Source organism: Platichthys flesus, chromosome 11 (assembly GCF_949316205.1).
Source record: "Platichthys flesus chromosome 11, fPlaFle2.1, whole genome shotgun sequence".
NCBI classification, from domain to species: domain Eukaryota; kingdom Metazoa; phylum Chordata; class Actinopteri; order Pleuronectiformes; family Pleuronectidae; genus Platichthys; species Platichthys flesus.
The window spans coordinates 14660387-14680909 of NC_084955.1; the positions used below are offsets into that span (position 1 = coordinate 14660387).

The window sequence follows — 20523 nt, forward strand, 5'->3', positions numbered from 1 at the left end:
CTCTACTTCACCTGAGGTCTTGTTTGCTGCTGTGGCACATGGCCCTGCAAGAAGAAAGCAACAGAGGTGGGACAGGCATTCGCTGTGTTGTGCTGAAATGAATGGCTACGTCAGATGTGGAGTGTTGCAATAAGATTGCTGAAGGAACAGGAGGGAGACACTCATTTCACAGGTGCAGAGTGGAGTCAGTGCTGGTATGCATCTCACACGTGAGTGTGTGGGGCCACATGTGCTCCTTATGTGTTGAGGCGGCGTTTTCTCTTGGCTTGGTGCGCATACACAAAGTACATGGTGTGCCCGGTGGTGATGAACAACACAGAAATGATAACTAGGATGCCAAAGTGCTGTGGCTGTGGAGCGGAGATAACCATGATGAAGTGAAGCAGATCCATCAGATAATTCATGGAGCTCTGCACACCGTTTACCACCCCCCTCTCTGACTCACAGATGTTCTCCTGCAGGAGCTGGGTCACTGTCAGGTCGAAGGACCACAGACCTGAAACACAAATGTCATTGAGGTTTAAATGACATAAAATTAGCCTGTATTTTGTACAGCTTGGCGTTTATTTTGTCCTTCAAACAAAAATAATTGATGAGAAAAGGTTGGTTTTTTGGGCTGATGCTGACGATAATTTTATCCTTAATCAAGCCTGACAGATAAACCGGTTGGCCAATAATACCAGACTTTCACAGACATATCATCATCTGCAATGTGCACTGATAAGAAAACTTTTATTTTACAGGACAAACAATGAAGAAAATATTTGCATTTATGTTTAAACTTTAAAATACAAGGACTGAATTACATTTTAATTTTTGTAAGGGTTTGATAATGACAATGAAATTTACTTTTGTAATTTATATATATACATATATTTATATCTGCTGATATAGTTTTTTGACTCCCTAATATCGGTTTCATCCCCAGAAATCCATATCAGTCGGACTTGAATCCTCTAAGTATGATCATTTAAGTGCAGAACAAGCTAGTGCTACTATGTTGCATAGAATACACATACATTGAAATTACAATGTTGACTATTACTATGGCTTAAGTGCAAAACATAAAAAGAAATAGTCCTACATGTACTGTAATTTTCACTAATGTACTGAGTGGTAGATTATACAGTGAATTGACAGCGCTCTCTGGTGGATAAACTATGTAACTGTGAAACCTACCAAACCAAATATCTTTGACAGTTTCTGTTCTGCAGTTTCTAATTTATTGGCCAAGATAGATATATATTCCTGATACGCTCCATGTCAATGTATGGACTGGGCTTTACAGTTGTTAGTATTCCCATGCATTGTATATTATTGAATGTACTCAATTATGTTATGGTGTCTGCTTCAGATGTCTATCCACTCACCGATGCGTGCTGTGATGACGCCCAAGAACAACAGGATAATGGAGATGTAGGACTCTGGCGCTGTGCCAGAGGGCACGTTGTCAAAAAGCACGGTGTTGTTGGTCCAATGAATGGAGGAGCGGTCGGGAAGCAGTGGTTGATTGCTTCCCCCCCTCAGCGGAAATGTATGTTTTTGCCTTTGGCTCGCCATCCCTCCGACCTCAGAGGAGTTGGTAATGTAGGGCTTCAGCAAGCTAAGATCCATAGGGCTGCCAGGGGCAAACACGGAGCACACACACAGCAGCAAGCAGCCCAGGTGGAGGCAGCTCGAGATTATGCCTGTGTTAACCAGGCCATATGTCTTCCTGAGTCTGGTGAACATCAGAGTGCCCAACAGCCCCGTGATAGCTGAAACACCCATCAGTAGACTAAGTAGAGAGCCGCTTATACCCTGAGTGTAGGCATAGCCAGTGGTAATGCAGTCGAAGCCCAGCACTGTTGTGTAGAGGAAAGCCAGGCCCATTCCTGCCAGGAAGACAGGCTGCCGATAGTAGGCCCTCCAGCCGTCCTTACAGGTGCTCAACAACCAGCGAAACCTCAGGAAACACAGTGGCAGGTTTGTGATTTCTTTTAGGTGCAGGCCTGTGTTGCAGTTGCCTTCGGTCAGAGGCTGAGGTTGTGCAACGATACCTTCCCCTGATGAGAGAGAGGAGTTTTATCCATCATTTCTGTGCATCAGTAAAATCCATAAATCACAGTCGGTGCTGCACCGTTTCATGTCATATTACAATCAAATCCAGCCGAAGTTGGACTGTCAAAATGTAATACTGTACACAAACTGTGTCGAAGAAAAATACTCCAATAAGCTTTGGAACTAGACAATTTTTATACTGTAATGATGTAGTCCATTTATTGATTGTAGACAGTTAAAGAAATGAAAGCACCCATTAGGCCCAGTGTATTAGGTTATTCCAGGACTTTGATGTAAATATGTATTTACATCATTCAAGGGTCACATATTAGTCGATATTTTGTACTTCATCTCTTTTTTGCCAACAACAAGCAGGTTGGTAACATAGTTTAGTCAAATTCATTTTTATTTTTTATATCTATAAGGTCTTGGAAATATTGAAATGTTGGTTGTGTTGGTTGTGTTGGTTATGTTAGTAGTGTTAAGATGTACGAACACAGAAACAAAACATGTGTATCCATACCTAGTGACCTTCTCCTCTCCAAGCGCTGCAGATACACCTGATCCACCTCCACCACAGGGGGTTTGATCGAGAGCGCTGGGACGATGCGGTACACTCGTGACAAGAAGAAGAACTCCACAATGAGTGACACAAGGTTCCAGCCCAGGATGAAGCCACAGCCTACTACATTGGAGGCCAGGGTCATGACCTGTCCCACTGCTAGTGGGGCCAGGATGTTAGTCACCTGATCTATCCGCCTCATGGTTGCATTCATTCCTTTTGTTAAGATCAAACACACAGAGGTTAACCAGTGTCCACTAGAGGGTGTTCAGCAAAAATCTGAAATGGACCAATATTCTCTACAATTGACATATTTATGATGAATAACCAGGGACACAAGCCCCTGATAAACATGGACTATAAACCAACATGAGCATGAACAGAGATCAAATCCCCTCACCAGCTAGGTGACCTCGGTTGTAGCCTGTAATAACCACAATCCAGTCCCTCTGAATGGCAATGGTCAGCGCTGTGCTCGCAAGGTTTGCCACATCTGCCAGGACGATCACCACCGTATAACAAACCACCTTGTGTAAGTTTTGCGATGCAACATGTTACTATGACAGCACAGAGTTAGCCACAAGCTCAGCAGCAGAGACAACAGGGACACAGGACAGAGGGAACAACAACAACAACAACAGCAGCCAAAACTCTGTGTGACAATCACGGTGTGTATTCCATTTGCAAATCAATAAAGTTTCAATGAATGAAAAGTGATATTAGTCAAGAGGTGAAGTGTCTACTCACAGTAAGCCAGCCGTCCCAGATCTGTTCAATCCTTTGCTTATATGAGAACACCAACATGAGCACAATGCTACATACTGTCACTGAGATGTTCTGAATGAAAAGAGATGCATGTGCAACTAAAATAGGGAACAAAACAAGAACACTTTAAGAACATAGCAAGTCTATATATACATTTAATGCTAGCTTTGGCAGATATGAGTCAGTGGTTGTCAATCTTGATGACGCCTGAAAACTCAGGTGAGATAAGTTTACCTCTTAGTTCGAGAGAAAACCAACCCACTTCTACGCCCATGATTGAAATCCACTGATCCATATCACTGTTCTATCATGTACTGCAAGATAAGATGTTCAGATCTGTGTGAAACTGCCACACGTACCTTTATTCCTTGGATTGCGATCAACCCAGTCTCCAATCAAAGCTCCAAGCAGGAGCACTGACCCAGCCACTACCAATCCAAACACCGCTGTCAACAGCAGGTTACGGCCATACAGCTCAATCAGGAACACAGAGATAGCAAAGTGCCACATGCGGTCACCCTGTTTAACATAACATTAAAGGTCATCATTGTATGTTGGGTCTATAAAAAAGAGGGAGCCTGTATGTTTACAGTCAAAGTTAACAGTAATTCAAGTTTTCGATGTCTTAACTATTGCTCCAGCAATCTGCTTCTTCGGGGAATGATTCTTACCCACATTGACAATGCTCCACTGACATAGATGAGAAACTTGGGACCTCTGAGGTAGATAAGAGCTGAACCTGATGGGGGGAAATGCATGAAAATGGAATAAGCACATGTTTTATTTGCTGCAAACGCACAATACCAATTCCCTCGGGATGTAAAGTTGAGTTCACCTGGTATACTCCTCGCTTTCTGAGCTCTTGCATTCCTGATATCGTCAGACTCGAACTCGACCACAACCCCACCACACTGGGAGGCATCTGCTCGCTGGGACATTGCCTATAGAGTAGAAGTCGTAGGTCTAAAAACATGTTGAACTTGTCGCAGTCTTCTTCCACAGTTAGTGCAATGATACTGTACGTCGCCTGTACGTCACAGTACTCACTCACTTAGATTATTCTGAATACAGTCTAGTTCAAGTTGTCCTACTACAGACATTTTTTTAAAGCGACTTACTAAAAACAACACTGTAGAAATGAACTAATTGAAAACACCATTTAGTTTCTCCGCAGGCAACGTAGGGCAACAAATGGTGGAACTTAATGTCCTTTTGAACTCAACAAACCACTTTAACCTCTACGGCATGAGAGCAACACCATGGTATTGTTTAGACTAACATCCAAAGCAATCCGTCACATCAGAATTTTGTTTTCAATCATAGTAAAATAAGTCAGATTGTGAAGAATTAATGTAGAATACAACATTTGAGGATGTGGATCACAATACTGTAAGTAGCATTAGCATGACACCTTGCACAGCTCTCTAAATACAGTGTAAAACTGACAATAACTAGTGCTCATACATCAATGCAGGGTCAGTCATCACCTTTGTTCTGATGTAACGCTCAATCCTCGCTGTTGTTTCTTGACGATGAATCTTGTGCCATGTATCCTATATTGGGATGCTAGTCTTTCCTGAGAGCTGGAATTCAAGCTGTAGTAGTTTGAAAGGCTTAATAACATAGCAGTGTTCAAGTGCACCATTGTATGAAAGTGCCAGAAAAGCAGAACGGGCAGGGGGACAACAAAGGCAGCCAGCATATTCCAAAGCACGTGACACTGGGGGGCACAATATCACTGTCCACCCACACCACAAAAAGCACAACTGTGTAACTCGTATGACTCAAAATACACACACACATGAGCATGGCCAGTGAGCACATGCATGCCCCCTCACACATACACAAGCTGCTGTGCATACACATGTTGACATGCAAAAAAAACTCAAAGGATACATGCAAAACTACGTGACGCTTTATATATGCATGTAACAGAGGGTCAGAAGCAGATATATTACATCACAAAATGAAATCTGTTCCTTAGGCAAGATGATGCATAATGTTAATAGAAGAAAGACAATAACGTTAATTGAACCTACTAACAAAACCTTCATACAAACATCAGTCCGTGCACTATTTCTTGAACACATTTGTAATGAAAATGATTTCAATATTTTTAATAACATGCGTATCGCGACCCCTTTCGAAAAGTCAACACAGGAAATGAACCACTGTCTTCTTTAATCAAATATCAACATAAATCACACAAATCCTTTCTTTCTTTCTCAAGGATATTGTCTTGCACTGATTCGATCTGGCTGAAGCTGTTTGCATTTCCTTCCCCAATATAAATACACTTGTGTCAATTTAGACTAAATTAATGTTTTAATTTAGCAAATATACTGAAATTACAGCTGCTGCTGCGAATGCAATATGGCAATAATGTGATTTCAAATTTAATTTAATTTAAAATGAGAAACTTACAATACCGTACCATACAAAGATGAAAACTAATAAAAAAAGTTAAAATGTAATTGTTGTATTTTCAAACAAATTACATACATACAACTAGAATGGTACTCAGTAGACCGATACCTTTCTCTGAGGGCCAATAGGCCCCTGAAATTCAGTCAAGCTGCACCAAATTGCACAAACTCATCAGTTCCCTTAATATGCTTGGTGTCATAAAGCTCTCTGCTTTGTCTCGTAAAAAACAAATTGCTAGATCCGCCCCCCTTTATAGAATCCACTCAGAAAGTTAACACCCAACCCTTCCACCATGTTTCTGAATAATTGGTTCAGCCGTTTCTTTTTTTCATAATCCTGTGAACAGAAACCGTAATTACTACCTTTTCGGAGGTGATAAGATATTATTAAATGAAAAAAAAGCACACATGTGCTACTGGTAGCTCTAAACATGTGTGATAAAACCATTTTTTTTTTTTTAAATGTACAAGTACATTACAGAATTAATTTGTATATGGGTTTTGATTGTTACTGTTCATGATGTAATTCTTCAGGAAGCCGCTGAATCTGTAGAGAGCCACGAGAGGAATGGACAGGACAGGAAGGACCGATAAGAGCACACATATTGCATACACCCATTCAGGATAGTGCAGAACATCAGCGAGGGGGAAGTTTACCTGTGGGGTTAATGGAGAGGAAAATCAATGTTGTTGTTTGTGTCTGACACTTTGTGCTAAATACAACAAAAGTTCAGCTGTGATGTTGTGGTGCTAAAAATCTGTCTTACATAATCCGGGTTCCAGGCGTTATATGTTGGCCGTTTTTCAGCCTCAACCACAACATACGCAATGAAAACCAGCAGCAGCATTAAAGGGCTGATGAAGCGCCAGGTGGCCTGCCAGTAGAGGTTCGGCCTATGACCTGTCATCTTCACAATGTCGTCATTAAACCTGCGGGTGCACGGAAGCACCATGTTAACTCAGTCAAATATGCTGTAATGCTGCAAGAAATAAACCTCAGTATAATTAAGTGCAAAGGTAACCTGTTTATTCCGTAGATATAGGCCACACTGATGATCTCAAAGAAAGCTATGATGAGCAGAGGCATGGATCCCACGTAGCTGTTGAAAATCTCCAGCCAGTAGTTTCCAGATCTCAAAGTAAAGATGAGACCAACAGCAAAGGAAGTAAGACAAATTAAACCTATGAGGAAACAAATGAAAAATATATTTAGTTTTTGTTCTTGTTTCGTTCTATAGTAATTAATAAGTCAAAGTTGCTAAAAAGCTAACTATAATAATCTACCCTCCTAGCAGTTGACGTTTAAGAACACCTACATTTTTCCAGTGAAAAAAAAAATGTATATATAATGAAAGCATAGAACAGATACATAATAAATGTTTTGAAAAGTAACCAGTGAGTCTTTAATCCTAAATTAAATTGAAATAGTCTCATCAAAACTCACTGTTTCAGAATACCCACAAATGTGTTTCTTTTTCAACTTCTGTCCAGTTCATCTTCAACCAGCTCAATGGAGTTTAAATCTTTAAGACTCTACCGCTCTTACATTGTCGAGTTCTTTTTTTCTAATGCTTTGGGTCTTAACTGTAAGATGAACCCCTGACAAACCAGTCCCTCTTCCTTTATTCCTTGTCTGGGGCTGGTCCGGAGGGAATTCACTAGACTACGACGGCTTACTTCTCAATAAAAACTTGGGTGTTAGTGTTCTAAATTGTTTGAGTTATAAGTAATAGGAAAAGCCCATTTGTGTCTGAAGGAATTGTGTGTGCTGCGTGAACAGATGCTGGTATCCTGTGGGAACAGGCTCTATGACTCTGTAGATGGAAGAGCACATGTTCACATGCTTCACATGTAATTGAGTTCACATGGGACAAATTAATTTCCCAAAGGCATATATGCTTTGAAACAGCAGGTGGGCTGTATGTGTCGTAATCACTGGGATGTCCTGACACACTTAGTTATCATGTGTATTGCAAATGTCATGTGAAGTTATTGGATCTTTCAGTTTACCTGTGAAAACCTCCTTAGGAATCCAGGGTGGAACCACGTGCAGGTCCAGCAGAGGAGTGAGGACTCCCTCCAGATTCCCAAACATGGAGGACAGGCCCAGGCTGAAGAGCATTACAAAGAACAGCAGCGCCCACACCTGAGAGCCTGGCATCTTTATCACCACCTCAGTGAACACAATGAAGGCCAGTCCAGTCCCAGAGGCACTCTACAGGGGGGATGGGATGCGTAAACTCACACAGAACTTTGTTTGGTCAACTGTTATCAGAGGTTTTATAACAGTCACTGTACCTGGTCCAGGAAAGTCTGAAGATTGCAGGTTTTTAGACCAAGGCTTTCAACCTCTGAGGGATCGGTTGTGTTGAGATTGTTAAACCACTGATCGTAGTTTTCAAGAGTTATGTTTTCATCCCCAATGTTAAAGGCATTGGTCAATCGTAGAATGTTCCTAAAATCAACAAGACATTCAATCAGTCCATTAATAATATTATTAAAAACATAATGCTTCATATCATTAGCTGATTTAAAATTGGTGTATGACAATATAATTTAATATAATATGATAATAACAATATAACTATGGAATAGAAACATTACTATCATGTGATATAGTCGGATTGGTTTGGGGCCTGACAAATTCGAATGAAATAATCATCAGTTGCATATTTAATCATAATAATACCGTATAATTGTATAATTATAGATCTGTAAATGTGCTGTAGCACACCATAATTACTTCAATGCTACATACCAATTTCTGCAGTCATTATAGTTTTCATTAGCTTCAAATCCAAGGATGGCAAAAATAGGAATTGACGCATATATCGACGTAAAGCTGTTCACACATCCAACAATCAGGGCATCCCTCTCGCAATTATTCCTGCGAAGATAGAACACCATCTCAGTTTTTTTTTGTTTTATTTCAATATATTGTGAAATAACATTAGTTCAGAATGAACTTACTTCTGGGGGTTATAACTAGAAAAAGCAATAAGTCCCCCGAAGGCCAAAGACAAAGAGAAAAATATCTGAGTGGCAGCATCCAACCAGACCTTAGGATTCTTGAGGGTTTCCCACTTCGGAAAAAACATATGCAAGTTTTGTTGTATTTCAGATCTCTCTTTTTCTGAAATCTTGAAAATATTTCAGTAAGATGCCAACGTACATCTGGAGTGAAGAGATATATCAAGCCGTCACTTGCTCCATTCAGAGCCAAGGCTCTTACCAAGAAGATGGTCAGAACAAGATATGGAAACGTGGCAGTGACATAAACAGCCTGTTGAGAAGGTTTAGACGTTGATCTTCTATTTAATATCCAACCTTAAAATATGACTTTCATGTGCAGACATTTGTATGAATTCTGTCAATGAACCTGCTGTATCATATTTTTTAGACAGATACAGATGACCATGCTTTACCTTCCCAATAGTCTCAATTCCACGTATGAAGCAAATGTACACAAGGCACCAAGCAGATGTCAGACACAACACGAGCCCCCACTGTAAAGACCCACTGGTCTCGATATCTGGTGTTATGTTGAGTGTTTCACGATACCAAAAATAGTTCACTGGTGAGCTCTTTTCACATTCAGCGACATACCCTGCATCACAGAGAATATATTATTAAATCAAGATTGATTAAGACGTTGGACTTTGTCGTCTTATCTCAGCTATAAAAAGCATTTATATTATTATGATGTAGCAGTTACCGGTATGATTCGAGTTTAATGGGCAGCTCCTCCAGGGAAGTGGACTTTGAAAGGAATGGAAGAAGTACCAGAGAATCCAAGCCAAGATCATGTTGTAGAACAGACCAACTAGGAAGGATACCACCAAGGAAGCAACACCTGTGTATCAAACATAGATGTGATCCATCATAAATTAATTTACAATAGAGTTGGCATGGATCTCAATTAATGACAAATTCAAGTTCTATCACGTTCTGTTTTTTATTCCCCCATTTTGGCAGCTAGACTTTCTGAGTGAATCCAAAATACGGTCACGCTCATTGGTACCAGATTGTCTCACCTAAACCTCCCATATATGGGGAGATTGAGTTCCACACTCCAACACTTCCCATTCGGAGCTGTTGTCCGATGGCAAGCTCCATGTGCAACAGAGGAAGTCCCTCAAACACGAAGGCGATGACATACGGAATGAGAAATGCCCCTTGAAATAAAAATGGAAATATCATTCTTAAGTAAGGTTTGGATTTTACCTTCAAAAACATAAAAGACATTGGCATTGGCTTTGAGGTCATACTGTTTCTGTTTGCTGAACATTTTATTATCTGAGCTTTATCTGCACTGTACAGAGCGGGAGAGTGGGTGGTGGTGGTGGTGGCGGTGGTGGGGGGGGGGGTAATTAAACAATGCAAATGGAAACAGTTGCTGGTCAATCACAGCTATGCAGATGTAATTAACTACACTTTGCAAAAATATAAGCATGAGCTACATTCACATAATCACTCTCATCAGTGAGATCAAAGTAACATCATATAATAATATAATCTCTCTGGTTTGACGTGTTTTTGGATTCAATAAACATACAGTATGTGGATAAACATGATTTCTGCAACTGGCAAATAAGACACAGCATGGAAATGTGGGTGTCATGTCACTCATTGAAATGTCTAGAGTAAGACTATTAACTGAGGCAGACAATTTTGGTTAACTAAAGGCTAAAGAAGAAACTAAATATAAAGGTGGAACATATTCTGGAGAATATGAATAAATCATTTTCCAAAAGAAAAGTTTTCTTCATGATTGCAATTGTTGTTATTGGCATACAAAATATAACGTATTTCTAGGAGTTTCTGTTCCATGCCTGCTAATTCTGTGGAGAGAACCGTTTGATAATCGACTGTAAAATGTTTCCTGACATGGGAAACCCGAGTAAAAGGCCATGTTTTTTGCCAGACTGTCCAACATTACTTTTTTTTCATAACAAAGCGAATTATAAAATGTGATTTAAATATACTTACCGCCACCATAGACTTGACACAAATATGGAAATCGCCACACATTTCCAAGTCCCACAGCAAAACCTATGCAGCTCAGCAAATATTGAACTTTATTGTCCCATTTTGGCCTTTCATGGATCTTTGTCTGTTCCTCACATCCAGCTTCTCTCTCCATCACTTGGTTGTTCCTTGTCATTTTGGTAAATTATATGAGGCAAGCACACATCTGTTCTGGCCTGTTTGACCTTCCTCTACCTGTTCTAAACAAAACCCGGGCCTTGTTATCAGTTTGTATCAGGAGACAAGGGGCTGATATTTGCTTTGGCAGCCTTATATTTCTTGCTGATTTTTGAAGCTGTTGGAACAATGTGCCTTATTAGTTTAATAAAGGGCCCTTGTACAAAGCCACATTATATGGCGCTGATAACAGAGGCTGTTGATTGTAGCTCAAAGGAGTTAAATCAGGAACCCAGTGTGATAGTACACATGTCTTTTAATCACCGTGTGAGTGTGTCCGTTGGGTGCTTGGTGCATGGACGTTCACAACGTGAGCATTATTATGAAAGAGCAAGGGGGGTTGGGGGGGGGGTGGTAGAGTTAGTGAAACGCAGCTTTACAATGAAACCAGGCTTCGAAACAACAAGTTAGATATTGGTCATGTTGTGTAAACAAATTTATTTTCCTTGAGATACTGCAGCATAACAAATATATTACATATATATAGTGATTATATAGTGACCTATACAGTACATGTATACGTTTGATAGTGACACATTTTAGATGACTGATATTTGCATTTGTCAACAATAGTAATCAACACCACTTGCACTACAGTTTAAAACATGATGGAATTCCTAATCAGAAGTAGTAACAAAAAAGTTTAATGCTTTACATCAACTCATGAATCATATTAATCAGTCAAATCTATTATTCTATACTGGAAATCAGAAAACGGAGGCGTATTATATAGTACACAGTTATAAACAAACAAATTAGAGGATTAGGAATGCAGTTACAAGTTGATTCTTTTTATTATATGGCTCCACGTCAGATTCCTTTGAGGGCAGAGCTTCCTTTACTGTAGCTGCCACATCACAAGTAATCTTATGTTCATTCGATTTGTCATGTCTAGTGTAATTAGAATCCCAAGTTACACATGTTCTAAATAACATAATACCAACCATTATAAAAGCCATTTGAATGTCATAGATAAACCATGATATACTTCACTTCACTTTTGTTTAAGCATATCTGCCAGGGATATTGTTTGACTCACTGGTGACTTAAATTTCGTCTGACATATCGATGTCTGACTTTTCACTTTTCTTTGTCTTTCTCCTGATACATTTCCAGAGGGCAACACTAGGTACAGCAAGACTGGGTATTCCTGCCAATATAAAAATGATCACATTGATCCAGACTGGATATGGTTGGTCCTCCAGAACTGGAAATTTCTCCTGCAAAGACAGACAGCGGGGTTTTTAATAATCCATAATTAATATTCAATGTATTATTCAAAGTAGATAATCTCAAAGTAAATTGTATATTTACCGATTCTGGATCCCAAACTTTGTAAAAGATCTTTTCAGAAACTTTAGTGACAAAGTAAAAGACCAAGATGACAAACATGATGAGCGGGCTGATGACTCTCCAAGTTACCTGCCAGAAGATATTGGGTTTGTGTCCAATCATGAACTCAATGTCTTCATTGAACCTATTGGAGGACAGTGACACACATGACACATTGTCAACAATATGCAAAACAACAAATTTGTCTAACAAAGGGGAAACAATAACAATGCAATGCTTTTGATACCTTGACTAAGTCAAAGATCATGTCCATCCTCCAGGTTTGAGTGGAAAAGGACTTTGGTTAACGTCACTGAAGTAGTGAAATATATATGCAACAACAGTGCAGCTTTATGGCTATAACTATTATTATATTTTTTTACATTCTTAATTACACCACACTAGCCTTTATTGTGTAATAGGTAACAACTTAGTTTTTTTCAGGGGGGATTTGACTTCACCACAGAGCTTGAAAAACTACATTTTTAAATGATATATAAAAAGAGTTTGCAAACTAGAAATTATATTATAACCTTACCTATCTATCCCATAAATGTATACCACGGAGAACATTTCGCAGAAGGCAACAACTAGCAGGGGGATGGATCCTCCGTAAGTGTCAAAGAGAGCAAGCCAGTAGTTTCCTGAGCCTTGGACAAATATCAGACCCACCAGACAGCAGACTACACATGTTAAACCTGAAGGAGAGGAAATTATTTTTATTACATATGTACTAAAAAGCATTTGTTGATAGATAATAACAAAACAGATGGACTTACCAGTGCGGGCCTCCTTTGGCCATGACTTTGGGAAAACGCCCAGGTCTTGCAGTGGCACTAGTACTCCTTCAATGTTACCAAACATAGAAGAGAGGCCCAGGCAGAAGAGCATGACGAAGAAGAGGACGGCCCACAGAGGTGAGAGCGGCATCTTGGTGATAGCCTCAGTGAACACAATGAAGGCTAAACCAGTTCCTTCAACTCCCTAGGCAGAAACACAACACTGGGTTATAGCAAAACACTAAATGCTCAATTTGAAGCTGCTGTCCTGGTGCATTCATAATTATAGTCCGACCTGCTCTGAGAAAATCTTACCTCACTGAGAAAAGTGTCCAAGTTGCAGGTTTTCAGATCCAACCCTTGAACAACACCAGGTTTTGTTTCATTGTAATATTGAAGGGCGTCAATGTAGTTGCTTTCAGTGATGGTGCCCTCAGCCAGATTAAATGTATTTAGCAATTCAAGGATGTTTCTGAAACCCAAAAGTCATTAACTTTAAGATATTTCTACTGATGAATTCCTGCTGACAGAAAAAATACTGTACATCAGCTGTTAAAATATATAATTAGGCAAAAAGGTCATGTAAACATACCCAGAAAGACAGCTGTCGAATCTCTCTGTCGCTCTGAAGCCGATAATGGTGTAAATGACAGTTGCAGAAAAGACAGAGGTGAAACCATTGATGACGGAGATGATAACTGCGTCCTGTTCACAGTTGTTGCTAAAGGAGAGATAAGTTATTTTTATTCAAGGCACAGTACATATACTTTTAACTTGAAATGACAATGATAAACAAGGTGATAAACTTACTGCACTGAGTTGTAGCTGGAGAAGGAAATGAGACCACCGAAAGCCAGAGAGAAGGAATAGAAAACCTGAGCACCTGCATCAAGCCATGTTGATGGCTTTGCCAGCTCTGCAACCTGGAAGAGTTTATAATAAAAGTATGTTTGGAAAATATGACATCATAGGGCAGCTCTCGTTGCACTGAGTGTAGGGTATATTTAGATGAAAAGATGTCATTAATCTCTGTAACAACATAGTACTGTATAAAAAAAAACTTAAAACAGCATCAAAACACAGGCTTTTTTAATACTGCATGTATCAACAGGAAGACCAGTGTTATCTTATTACACCAGAAATCTCTGTCTGTCTGACTTTGGCTCATATCTTCAGAACCATTTATCTTATCTGCCTCATAATTGGCATGTGTGTTGTTAAGAGTCTAGTGAGGTTAAATAGTATTAAACTTTGAATAAAACAACGCTCTGCAGCAGCGGCCGATTATCCACTTCATGGTTCTAGGAACCGAGGTCTTTATTTGCTGTTGCTCAATGCAGTCCCATTTACAGTTTTTGAAAGATTGCTGCATCCAGCATCACCACAGGACAGACAAACAGGCAGGTTTAGAACGGGCACTGCACTGGTTGAAATTGAGGAAACTCTCTTTTGGGCGATTTGTCTTTAGATTGTCTCGAGAACCGTTCTACCCCTCTGCTTCAAATTTTGCTGGTGTATTGCTACGTAAGTTTAGTAAAGGCTTGGGAGGTTTTTTAAAGAAGATCAGTTCACCAGGACACTTCAAACATCGTGTTTCTACATGTTACTATGAGAAGAAAGAACGCAGGCCAGTACTCTTTAGGCAAGGAAAAGAAAATAATGACAGTACGTCGTGGTAGAGTTCTGAAGTGTGAAGCTGTTTGGATGATGAAACTCCAAACAGGATGAACACAGGCAAAGCAATGAACCCAACACGCACAGTACTGGGATTATAAAAGTACAACTTACATCCGGCGTGAAGAGAAACTTTAGTCCATTCAAAGATCCTTTCAGAGTCAGTCCTCTGATTAGAAAGATCGTCAGCACCACATAAGGAAGAGTTGATGTCACATACACAGCCTTGGGGAAAAGTTGATATTTAAATAATTCTTGTTTGGCTGAATTCAAAATCTTTTGAAACATTGTAGTAAGCATCGATCCATACCTTCCCTGTGGTCTCAATCCCACGAATGATGCAGACGTAGAGCATAGACCATGCACAAATATGGCACAACAATATCCACCACTGCAGCCCACCGTCGCTCTCAATCTCAGGAGTTGTGTTCAAGGTCTCCCTGTACCAGAAATAATCCACGGGGGAGCTCTTCTCACACTCTGGGATATATCCTGACAGAATTTAGGAACAGTGAGTAATACCAAGCTTCATGCAACACTCTCTAACTCTTCTGCACAAGTACAGATGTGTAGCACTAACCTGTTGAATTGGCATTCAGAGGACATTGACTCCATGGCAGAGGCTCCTGGAATGAGTTGAAGAAGTACCACATAATCCAGGCAAGGATGGTGTTGTAGTAGAGACTAATTGTAAGAGACACACACATGGATGCAACTCCTGCAAAAGAAGGGTTTAAATGTTTGGAATGGTTTTCATCTCCATTGGTCTGTCTGTCTTTCTGTTTGTATATTTGTGTGAGTTAGCAGGAGTACACAAAATGAGGTGAGGAAAGAAACCATAAAATGTTTGGATTTAGATCACGAAGCGGTCAAAGGAAAATGTTGCTTACCAATACCAACTAAATAAGGATGAATTGTAGCCCATAACTTCAAGTTCCCCTTTCTTATACGCTGACCGATGGCGAACTCCAGATGCAGAAGTGGGATTCCTTCAAGGACCAGTAGGATCAGAAATGGTATCATAAATGCACCTGGAGGACAAACCAAGGAAACGTTAGCATTGTGACACTAAAACGAGATGGTACCTTTCACAAATTATTATCTGTTTTTGAAACATCGAAAAATCTGCTGAGTGTATGTATTCTTGAGGCAAGAGATACATTACATAATCTTGTTAATTATTCAGAGAGTGAATGAATGGTGATTTATTATACAATGAGCAATCCGTTCAAGCTTTTGCAGCAGTTTTTCAAGGTTTTTCCTGACAGTAATTATCTTTTTTATGTGAACAAATCAGTTACAAGCCATTGCTTGAAGTCAATGTACTAATATGCAACAAGAAGCCGCAGCAAATGATTCCATCACACAAAAAGAAAAAATTACTATGATAATATAAGAAGAATTTCCTTTTTTTAAATGTTCTTTCTTTTTCTTTTTTTCAGAAGCTGGCAACTGAAAATGTAATCCTTGTGGCAGTAGCAGATACATACAAAATTCACGCTCTTCCAGTTTGTCCTGAATTGAACTTAATGAGGCATGAATTCTTACACATCTTCTTCAGCAAGAAAAAAATTGTCAAATATGTAATAACTGCAATGAACTATGAAAGCATCACTTGCCTCCTCCATGACTCTGGCACAGATAGGGGAAGCGCCAGACATTTCCGAGCCCCACACAAAACCCCACACACGTCAGCATGTACTGCGTCTTGTTGTCCCATTTTGGTCGGTCTCCAGCCTCGTCCTCCTCCAGCTTGTCCAGCTCCTCGTAGGACAGTAACCTGTCCTCCAGGCCCGGATTAGGGATTTGGAGCTTCATGATCGAGGAGAAACTGGCCCTGTAGCTGTTGTTTTGCGATAATCTGCTGAATTGTAAATTGAATTACTCTCACCGCGAGATGTACCGGACCCCTGTGATAGACTGACTCCACTGTGCTGTCAGAGATCATCAGCAGGAGGTGTGCAGCCTTATAAGTGTGACCGAGCAAGAAGCCACATGGCAATCAGCCAGTGTCTTATCTGACGGGGACGGGTCATATTACAGAGTTCACTGTTCATGTGAGCTTTACTGGAGATAATAAACTGTTCTGTAGGATTTATTGTACGGCAGCACCAGTATCAATCACTTCACACAAACTATGGTTTTACTTCCCGTAAGCGACACAGTATCTTATCTTGAGTTGGATAAAAAGCCTCATATGATCATTTCTGATAAAAGAGACGGAAAATCTATCATTATAATGTGAAATATGAGATCTAATAATGTCCACTTCGAGTCCTGTATACAGTTTGGTTTTAGTTGCTCAGATCTTCAGTTGTCCAACTGATTCATCCAGATGAATGATATATCAAACATTATAACTTCTTTCATAACAACTAACATATAAAGAGTTAATGAAGACATCAAAAACAATGTACAGTAACATAGATGAAATTAACAAACTAAAATACTTCTAAAACAAATGATTCCAGCTCTTTATTAAACCATTATCACTTATTCACAGGCACTGATAAAAATAATACATATAATAAAGTCATGTTCAAGGTTAAGTCTTGACCAAAAAACAATGAGCTCACTACATTTCAAAGTGTCCTAGTGTTATAAACTCATAAAATATGTATTCTCTATCCTCTGAATGCTGAATGTGGTGTTTTTCATGTTGAACCACATTTGTTTCATCTAAGGTGGCCTTGAAGTGCTTATTATGTTTTGCTATTGAGTCTCTTGATTTGTTGTGTTTTGTGATTTCTTGTTTCTCATTTACAGTTGTGTTTTTTTCATTTACCATTTAGTTTTTGAGTTTAGTGATTTCCTCTTGTGTTCTGGGCTTTGTGGCTGTTTTGTGAGTTGTTGTGTTTTGGGATTTGCGGATCTGTAATACTATCCATCACATCTGAACTGTTCTTGTGATTTCGCGTTTGTCCGAACTGTCATTGCCTTATATTTCCATAACTTTGTATCTCGACATCATAAATTTCCAGCATTTTCGATTATTTCCGGTCTCAACAGCAGAATGCATTTACTGTACTGTACCTCGTCATTGTTGTGTTTCCCTATTGACCTTTGTGATTTGCACTTCAGGGCCACCGAAGTCATTTAGTTTTTCCACCATTTATCTACTCTCTAACTTCTGAATTTGCTTAATATCTACCTGATGGCGTCTCTCTCAGAGGTTTCCCTGGATGTTACTACAGTGTGCACTGTACCGAGTCCTCTGCGCAGCGTGACACCAATGGAGAAGGTCCAAGGTTAACAAGAGGCTGCAGGGTTTCGCTGGCTAGGGGAGGGCTGTCTGTCACAGGCTGCGGTCATCCATTTATTTTAATCATCTCCAAAATGCTGGATACTTCATGGCTACGTTCATGTGCAGGGTACAGTTCTTAGATGATACTAATCCATTCAACAGCACCAATTTCCCAGAGCCCACCAGACCACCTCTGTACACTTTCAGGGAAGATATTCCTCTGATCAATCAGATTGCTGGAGTCCACAGGCTGCTGAAAGCCCCACAGAAGGTATGCACTTTACTTTTCACTCTCATGATTTTGTCCATGTGTCTTTAAAGGGGAGAAAGGTATCACCTGTAAAATAAATAATTAGCCCAAACTAACCCAATGGACCATTGGTTGAGTTACTAACTGTGATGCTGATTCAGCATCAATAGACAATTAAAGTTATGACATGTACTGTCAGCACAGGACAGTCCCTGATATGACATTATGTGAATAATATGAATATTTTGTGGATTTGAATGATATTGGAGGTTAATAGACATCCATTATTTGTCTTTGGGGAGGCAGGCACCTGTTAATGTTTACCTCAACCACAACAATAATCCCCTTTCAGCTGAAACTTCTCACTATTCATTATCCAGACTAAGACCTTTCAAAACCTTTGAAAGTTTTCTGTCCGTTTTTTATGTGAGAGAAAGAAAGAACTGAGGGAACAGAAAATGTGAACTCTGAAAATATTAATATTGATTAGTTGGCTTCACTGAAAAGTTTGATATTCCGTCAAATTGGATTCTTATCATCTGTCCTATGTTCCACTTTGCATTTGTGCTAATCATGAATAGGCAGACTGAAGTCTCTACACCCCAGTCAGAGTGCATGGGGTCAAATAGCCAGTTGGTCAGTTGTCGAGGGATGGAAGAGGCTAATTTCTGATCTGGACTGACCTAGATCTGGGGATTTGTATTAGAACCCATCTGATCTCCTTTTCCTTCTGTTATGTCTGGTCAGCGCTATCACGTCAGGCTTAATTTATTCCTAAATCTTTGAGAAGGTGAAACTTAAATATTGTTTTTTGACCGGAAGTTGAGTAAATAGAAAGTTAATTTAGATCTTTCTTCATTCTGTCAGATCAGGGGGTAGAGAGCTGGTAAGATAATCCTCAGGATGCTGTGGATCACCACAAGCCTGGCTCTGTGTCACTACATTTGAGCAACGAGTTCTCAAATGTGGTTCTCTATTTGTGTAAAGACCTCAGACAACAAACCTGTGTGTGTGTGTGTGTCTGTGTCTGTCTGTGTGTGTGTGTGTGTCAGTGTGTGTGTGTTTGTACTCCTTTTTATAACTTCTTCAGGACCTTTCCCAGCATAAACACAGAGGTATTCGTTTGGCTGTCCACAAAAGTTGTGACATGGAAACAGTTGTTTGTCAATCACAGCTCAAAAGAAGAATTTAGCAACAACACTTGCAAAGTAATAAGCACAAGCTACATTCACATAATCAATCTGTGAGATGCAAGTAACATCATATGATGTAAATTCCCTCTGGTTTGATGTGTTTTTGGATTAGATAAACAACTTTTTCTAACATCTAAAAAGAAAGGAAAGAAACCAAAACAAAGGCAGATTTTCTGATCGGACACTAAGAGACTCGTATAAAAACTACTGGAATCAAACACTATTGATGTTAATGGTTAATGTTTGAATGTCAATGTAATTATCAGTGAGTTACAGACATCATTCCTGCAGATGGTAAATAAGATACAGCATTTAACTCTTGTTGTCTCATCTGTTCAGGCATCTCTGCATCATATCCTCAGCCGTGTCTCATGTGTGGTGGCCAGATCAGCAACTGCCCACCACTGTTTGTATTTATTAAGATTTTATCACATTTTACACCCAACCATTAACAAATAATGACACAACACATAGTTCTTCATGATCAAATGTGACACTCTTTATTCAGTTCTTTTTTCTAATTTTGGTGAAATCAATTGAGTTAACATCCTGTCACATGTTCGTTGGAGTCATTGCTAACACTTACGTTTTTGTTTGTCTCACTGAGCTCCCCTTGTAAAAAATCCTGATGCCTGGCAAATAAGGCCATTTAAAGAAAACCCACAGGAAGTGGAAGAGGCCATATGTATTCCCACAACTGATAGGGTGAGTTACAACAACGACAAGCCCTGGTTCAAAGCATAACTCAAACAGCTCCTTTGGAGAAAGAGGTGGCCTTCAAGAGGGGGACATGGAAAGGTAAAGACTGGCTAAATACTCGTTTGGCAAGGAGATTAAGGAGGCCAAACGACAGTATTCCAAGAAACTGGAATAACAACTTGCAGCCAACGAGTCCTCGTCAGTCTGGAAAGCTCTTCGGGTGATCACCGGCTGCTGAACCAAATCTCCCCACTCCGTGCAAGACCTCAAAGTTGCAAACGACTTGAATGACTTTTACTGCAGATTAGACAGACAATGGACCAGTTCTAACCCTACCCAAAATTCCTAACACCC

The 20523-nt window shown here is 39.7% G+C and overlaps 3 protein-coding genes across 3 annotated transcripts; all 3 read right to left on the minus strand.

Annotated features, from left to right (window-relative positions):
- Positions 1 to 4305, minus strand: si:ch211-254p10.2 (solute carrier family 40 member 1). Its single transcript, XM_062399593.1, has 8 exons — positions 4203 to 4305; positions 4039 to 4106; positions 3727 to 3886; positions 3350 to 3465; positions 3003 to 3129; positions 2564 to 2818; positions 1371 to 2045; positions 1 to 496 (listed from the first exon to the last, which is right to left on the minus strand). The coding sequence occupies exons 1-8, from the start codon at positions 4303 to 4305 to the stop codon at positions 237 to 239; spliced, it is 1764 nt and encodes a 587-aa protein (XP_062255577.1). The 3' UTR covers positions 1 to 236.
- Positions 4306 to 6276: 1971 nt separating this feature from the next.
- Positions 6277 to 10936, minus strand: LOC133964965 (sodium-dependent neutral amino acid transporter B(0)AT3-like). The gene is made up of 12 exons (XM_062399315.1): positions 10783 to 10936; positions 9828 to 9968; positions 9509 to 9646; positions 9219 to 9400; positions 8966 to 9076; positions 8764 to 8876; positions 8552 to 8680; positions 8092 to 8248; positions 7804 to 8008; positions 6816 to 6975; positions 6561 to 6723; positions 6277 to 6450 (listed from the first exon to the last, which is right to left on the minus strand). The coding sequence occupies exons 1-12, from the start codon at positions 10934 to 10936 to the stop codon at positions 6277 to 6279; spliced, it is 1827 nt and encodes a 608-aa protein (XP_062255299.1).
- A 480-nt stretch (positions 10937 to 11416) lies between these two features.
- slc6a19b (solute carrier family 6 member 19b) lies at positions 11417 to 16864 on the minus strand. The gene is made up of 12 exons (XM_062398361.1): positions 16403 to 16864; positions 15674 to 15814; positions 15364 to 15501; positions 15094 to 15275; positions 14898 to 15008; positions 13920 to 14032; positions 13702 to 13830; positions 13425 to 13581; positions 13110 to 13314; positions 12869 to 13028; positions 12313 to 12475; positions 11417 to 12218 (listed from the first exon to the last, which is right to left on the minus strand). Exons 1-12 carry the CDS (start codon positions 16599 to 16601, stop codon positions 12045 to 12047), a joined length of 1872 nt encoding a protein of 623 aa, XP_062254345.1. The 5' UTR covers positions 16602 to 16864; the 3' UTR covers positions 11417 to 12044.
- Between the last annotated feature and the right edge of the window lie 3659 nt (positions 16865 to 20523).